The sequence below is a fragment of the Leptosomus discolor genome, chromosome 25 (genome assembly GCF_034619465.1).
Source record: "Leptosomus discolor isolate bLepDis1 chromosome 25, bLepDis1.hap2, whole genome shotgun sequence".
NCBI classification, from domain to species: Eukaryota; Metazoa; Chordata; class Aves; order Leptosomiformes; family Leptosomidae; genus Leptosomus; species Leptosomus discolor.
This window is the reverse complement of record NC_141415.1, coordinates 6,030,415-6,036,249: the sequence shown is the minus strand read 5'-3', so window position 1 is coordinate 6,036,249 and position 5,835 is coordinate 6,030,415. Positions and strand designations below refer to the sequence as shown.

The following is a 5,835-nucleotide window of genomic DNA, read 5'->3' as shown; positions in this document are numbered from 1 at the left end:
AAACCCGGGGCTGCTGCTTTAATGCAGCGGCGCAAATTGAACCGTGGGTGCGGGGAGCTGCCGGAGAGGGAGCGCGTCGCGAAGCTGAGAGGTGTCACGCTCTGACCCTGGGAATTCTGCTTTTTCCCGATTTTCGCTAGTTCCCGGGAATCTCTGCCACAAACCCCGGCAACATGGCGACGGGGATGAGAGACGGAAAGATATATTCCGTGGTGGGGGACAAACCCGAGCCCAGGCCAAGCGCTTGTTCTTCGAGCCGAGCCCACTCAGAGCCTGCACGCTTTTGTGCTTTCCAATTAGAGTATTCGCTAATGCTAAATTGCTCTTTGCATGGGCGGGCAGAGCCCAGCCCCGGTCCTGGGGAGAAAAACAAGCCCTGTCTCTCTGTTACCCCGTTATTTATTATTGCGCGAAGGTTATAATTATTAACCTGGAACTTCATTTATTAAGAGCGATCAGAGACGGAAAAGAAGCACCAGATCCTTTCTCATGTAAACCTTTCTCCGCTCCACCTTTTTATGCGTGTGGGTTTATCCAGGCACCTATGGATGTCCCTAGCTGTGCACACAGGTGTCTAAAATACGGGGACACCCCCCCACACCCCCAGTTTCTGCAGCCCGGCCCTTCTTTTGACACCTTTTACAGCCTTTTCTCCCGGCAGCAAACTCCCCCTCTCCTTCCCTCCGGAGGGGATCTTCCCCTCTTTACCAGCCACAGAAATGGAGCATTTCGAGCCTGACATGCTGTTCACCCCCTTCCCAGAACCATAAAACTTTTATTCGTCCTCGCTGCTTTAATATAAGTTTTCTTAGGGCTTTAGAGCATAAAAGGCAGATTATTCACGGTATTATCCGTCCGCTGGCGCTCCTGGCAAAGGGCTGTTCTCCCTTTTGCTCGCACTGATGATGTAACCTTTGGCGGCGGCTTTTTCCCTCCTTTTAATAAGAATTTTAGATGCATGTGTTAGTCGGGGGGGGGGAGTGTCGGTGTGCGTATGTCTGCGTGCACGTGGGTGCACATGTATGTCCGTGCGTGCACGTGTGTTTTCATAATAATTCATTTTTATAAGTAATTTAATTTCTCTTCACTTTTAGGGTCTCCCTATCGAAACTCCGGGCCCTTTTTTTTTTTTTTTTTTTTTTTTTTTTTTTTTTGGTGATTAATCCTTTTCCTTTGTTTTCATTTGCGGCCCAATGGCAGCCCGGCGCCGGCCCCACGTGACCCCCCTTTGTGGCCGCGGGCGCGGGCCGAGCCGCGCAGGGGCCGCGGAGGGGGCGGCGGGGCCGGCCCGGCCGCTCTGGCCCGAACCCCCGGGGTTTCGCCCCAAAAGGGGACGCAGACATGAGCCCCGCTGTCCGGACTCGGGAACATTTCGGGCGGTCCCTCTCCTGCGCTCTCTTTGCTCTTCTTGCTGACGCATCCGTTATTTTTGCCTTTAAATCCGACTGATAGGACAAGATAAAATTGATAACAGAAAGTTTATTCAAGAATTGTTCAACAGACAACCCTTAAGCAAGGAAATAAAATAACTACTGTAAGAACAAAGAAAGATCTCCAAAGAGGAGGGGTGAGGTGGGAGGGAGGGATTAGCTATAGTTCTTCTAATTCAGGACTATACAATTACAGTCTGGTTCTGCTCTCATGCCTCCAGTAGAACTAATTACATTATTCATAAGTACCAAGGTAACATAAAACTACTGGTCTTTCTAAATTACAATAACTAAAATAAGCTTGTTGTACAATGACAAGGAAACACAATGTCCTTTATAACAAGTAAATACTAAAAAAGTACAATTTGATTCTTTTTTCCTCATATAAATACATAATATTGGGGATAAATAATACAAAAAAAGGAAAATATTTTAAACTGGCTATAACCAATAAATATATATGAATGTTCACCAGAACACACACCTATTGAAGGACATCTCGACTGAGTTGGACGAAAGCCCTTCAAAGTTGTTTTTATACCCATTATATGTAAACTCTAAGTGCAACAAAGATGTCCAGACAAGAAAGCATTAGCAAATACTAGAGATCCATTCACTTCTGCTTCGATGGGAGGACATTCCGTTTGTTCAAATATACCCTGTTTTCACGTAAGGTCAAGAGAAGAGGAGGAAAGAAGTGTAGGACTTCTAAGTCTTAAGATTGCTTTTCTGTTACTGAACCCTAAGAAAAATACCCCCAAACCCAAAAACCCCGTCGCTGTCGAATGGAGGCGTATGTCATCAGAGGCAAAGGTGGGAAAATATTCAGACCTGTCAACTCTTTCTTCCTCTCTTTGGACTGCTGTTATGGGGGGGGGGGCGGTTTAGGCATTTAAAAAACTTTTTTTCCCAAACCTTTTTCAATTCTTAGACCTCTCTTATTGTAATTTATTATTATTATTTTTATTATTTTTGAGAGGGGAGGCAAGGACCGGAGGGGAAGAGCGTGAATCCCACGCGTTGGCAGGTATGTATATTTGCAGTTGATGTGGGGACTGGTGGGAAGTTCCTCAGCGAAACTCCTCTGAAGGCTGGGAAGGAAAGGATGAGGTTCCTCTTGAGAAGGAGCTAGAGAGGGGGGTAGTTTTCTTGCAAATCTTTTTTTGATTGCATATGGATACACTTGTGCATGTTTACATAGACGCAGAGATACCAACTGTAAAGACTTGCCTGGCTGACTATTCTCCTTTCCAATGTCCGAGAATTATCAGTGACGATCTGCACTTGGTTTGGAAACGAAGGATGTTGCTGCTTAAAATCTGCTAGATTCCCACAAAACTACCCCAGACCCATTTCAGAAGCATTTGTGTTGAAACACAGGAGGTATATCTCTTCAGAGAGGGAGCTGCTTTTGGCAGTAAATACTGAAACGTTTGGAAATTGTGCCTAATGAAACCCAGAAGTAATAATAAAGAGAACAACAACCTGGTAGAAATTGCCCTGTCAAGGAAAGAAAGAAAATAGCTCAACACAAATGTTCCTGAAGCCGATCCTGCCCTCTTCCCTTCTCCCATGCCCCGTGGTGGGGTCCCATCCGCTTCGCCTGAGCCTGTCCCTGCTCCCTATCACAGGTGGGTCAGCTTGGGCGCCTCTTGGATTCTGCCCTGAGAAGAAGCGTGGTGCGTGGAAAGGTCTGTGTAGGTGGGGTGGGTCTCGCATGGTCCGTGGTGCTGGCTCGGGGGCATCTGCGGAGGCCCGTTGTAGTCCATGTTGGCAGCCTGGTGATGGGGCAGGTGATTGAGGCCGTAAAGGGACGGGCCAGAGGCGGGCATAGAATCCACATAGTTACCTCCAACATAGACGGGGCTTCCCTGCATACTGGGAGTCCCGTAGGCCACCCCGTTCCCTTGTAAGACGTGGGGGTCGTACTCGGGGGCCGTGTTGGCGTATTTCTGTTGGGAGGGGCAGCCTTTGATGGGGTTTTGGTAGTTAGTTGACATGGCATAGGCATTTTGGTGGGGTTTATTGAAGGAAGGCGGCGAGGGGGCGTCATAGTTACTGCTCATGGTGTGCAAGGCGTTCATAAATCCGGCAGAGGATTGCATGGGCTGGGGTGGGCTGCCGGTGGGGGAAGGCCCTCCAGAGGAAGACCCCATGCCTTTCGACTTCTGATCTTTCTTATACTTCATCCTCCTGTTCTGGAACCAGATCTTGATCTGCCTCTCGCTGAGGTTCAGCAGGTTGGCCATCTCCACGCGGCGGGGCCTGCACAGGTAGCGGTTGAAGTGGAATTCCTTCTCCAGCTCCACCAGCTGAGCACTGGTGTAGGCTGTGCGGGCTCTCTTGGAGGCTGAGGAGCCTGGAGGGCTTTTCTCGCCGCTGCAGGTTTCTGCTGGCCGCGAAATGAAATAAAAGATAATTACTTACATGCAGAAATTGAATGCATCGTTTCTTAATAAATCCTGGAACAGGCACAAGAGTTCGACCCCCCCTTTCCCTCACCCCTCTGCATTAGCCTGCACTCCATAATCATGTCATTTATTAAGAGTTCTGTTCTCCAAAGCTGCCCCTGGTTTATGAAAATTTGATCATGTCATGTAGAAAAGGATTCCAGGGCCATTTATTTAGGAGTCGATTATTTCCAACAGATAATTTTGAGAAAATAATATTTGGCAGGGGGGCAGTCACTGCAAAGCCAATTAATACTAACACGGGTCAGTGTTGGGAGGTATTTTGTTTGCTGAGGTACAAATGCACACACACGCACGTCGTGTGTGAGTCTCGTTTTTGTGTAACACAAATCTTTGCATGTACGTTGTTAAACACCAAATCACATTTGTGCCTACCTGTTTGTGAGGTAAACATGTATGTTGCAGATAAATGATATTAACGCAGCCAAGTGTACTCTGCAAAGTTTATATATTGGTCAAAACAGTGATATTTCTGATTTTTTTTCTTGATCGTGTTAGAGATGTGTGTGTGTGCATGCAAGAACAAGCATGTGTTTATGTGTACGCTCTGTATACGCACACAGACACTCAGAGCACCACGTTTATGGCTGTGTCTGGAGGCAGGGAGGTGGGCAGAGAACCAGCAAGCTGCTCCAGCATTGCGAGGTTGAGCCCTGGGTGTACGTTTTCACGTATTTGTGTCTACAACAGTCAGACACCGGCTGTGTACAACCACCTGGTTGTATTTCCCTGCGGTGCTTTGGATGTGTTTAAAACAAACCAAGTGTGTGCAGGCAGTGCTTGCAGGATGGGCCAAGGCTCGCTCAGCCTGGCCGGGGCATGCGGCTGGCAGGCTTGGGATCACACCCAGCATCAGGATCCTCGCTGGATCCTCTCCCTCTTTCCCCTCCCTCCAAACAAGACCACTCCGGCCGGTGGCTTCGTTACCTCGCCGTTTAGGAAAGCGGAGGGTTACAAAAGCAGAACAGTGTACCTGTGCTAGGGGAGCTGTTTTTCTGCTTGGAGTTTTGCCTCGATTCTTTCATCCAGGGGAAAATCTGCTTGGTGAGACTGGCGTTTGCACTGAGGTTGGCTTTGCTGGGGGCAGTTTTACTGCTCCCTGACTGGTTATTGCTGTTGCTACTGGTGCTGTTGGTGGCAGGGTTCGGGGGCGGCGAGACGGGGGGAGGCGGATGGTGCTCCTGGGGCAAACTTGGACGCATGCAGCTCCCGTTCAGGTCTTTACTTTTTGCGTGCGGGGTTGTGTTGCCAAGAGACTGGAGGGAGCAGGCGGACCTCTGGTAGTCGTTCTCCACGTGAGCAGCAGGCTGGAAGGGCTGCTGGGGACCCTCGTAGCCGAACCCATTGGCACTCCCGTAGGAGTAACCCCCAAAGAGCGTGGAGCTGTCGTAGTATGTTGTCTTCTGCATCTCTGGGACTCCCCAAAATGATTTTTCCGGCTACCAGGGTCTTGACACCCCTATGGCAGAACATTGGCACCCCAAGGCCACGTGACAGGCCGTTTCCAGCTGTCTATTGGAAGCTGACCTGAAAGGTTAGGAGAAAACACACAATAATAGTACCCGGCCTATGAATCCATCTTGGGGCCTGAAAGGCCCATGACATGAATAGGGTCCCGCAGAACAGGGCGAACAGATGCTTTGAGCAGATTTCATCCTGTGTGCAGCCTAAGGAGGCTCAGCAAATGTTACAGTGCAAAAGTGCTGAGCTGATTTGGGGGGGGGGGTTGGCTGGTTGCATCTTTTTTCTCCTCTTAGAGGGTAGCACCCAGGACGTGTAACTACACACATGCTCTACAAGTGCATGTGGGTTCAGCTGCACACACCTATTTACTTCTGTATTTATCTATATACACATGTCCACACACCCATGCATACACGGGCACTCCCATATAAATGTGCGTGTGTATATGCGTGTAGATGTGTGTCACGTGC

The 5,835-nt window shown here is 49.0% G+C and overlaps 1 protein-coding gene across 2 annotated transcripts; it reads right to left on the bottom strand.

The window, feature by feature from the left end:
* Nucleotides 1-3,055: 3,055 nt before the first annotated feature.
* Nucleotides 3,056-5,310, bottom strand: HOXB3 (homeobox B3). 2 transcript variants are annotated; one of them, XM_009955321.2, is made up of 2 exons: nt 4,875-5,310; nt 3,056-3,822 (listed from the first exon to the last, which is right to left on the bottom strand). In XM_009955321.2, exons 1-2 carry the CDS (start codon nt 5,308-5,310, stop codon nt 3,056-3,058), a joined length of 1,203 nt encoding a protein of 400 aa, XP_009953623.2. The 2 variants fall into 2 exon arrangements, with proteins under 2 accessions (XP_009953623.2, XP_086334114.1); XM_086477988.1 differs by having other exon boundaries at nt 3,056-3,819.
* Between the last annotated feature and the right edge of the window lie 525 nt (nt 5,311-5,835).

What these genes read in the sequence shown, in the direction of transcription:
- HOXB3 (XM_009955321.2), bottom strand. Translation starts at nt 5,310, where the DNA reads ATGCAGAAGACAACATACTACGACAGCTCCACGCTCTTTGGGGGTTAC. An exon ending in AAACAGCTCCCCTAGCACAG is followed by an intron (nt 3,823 to 4,874) that starts GTACACTGTTCT and finishes TTTCGCGGCCAG; the next exon opens with CAGAAACCTGCAGCGGCGAG.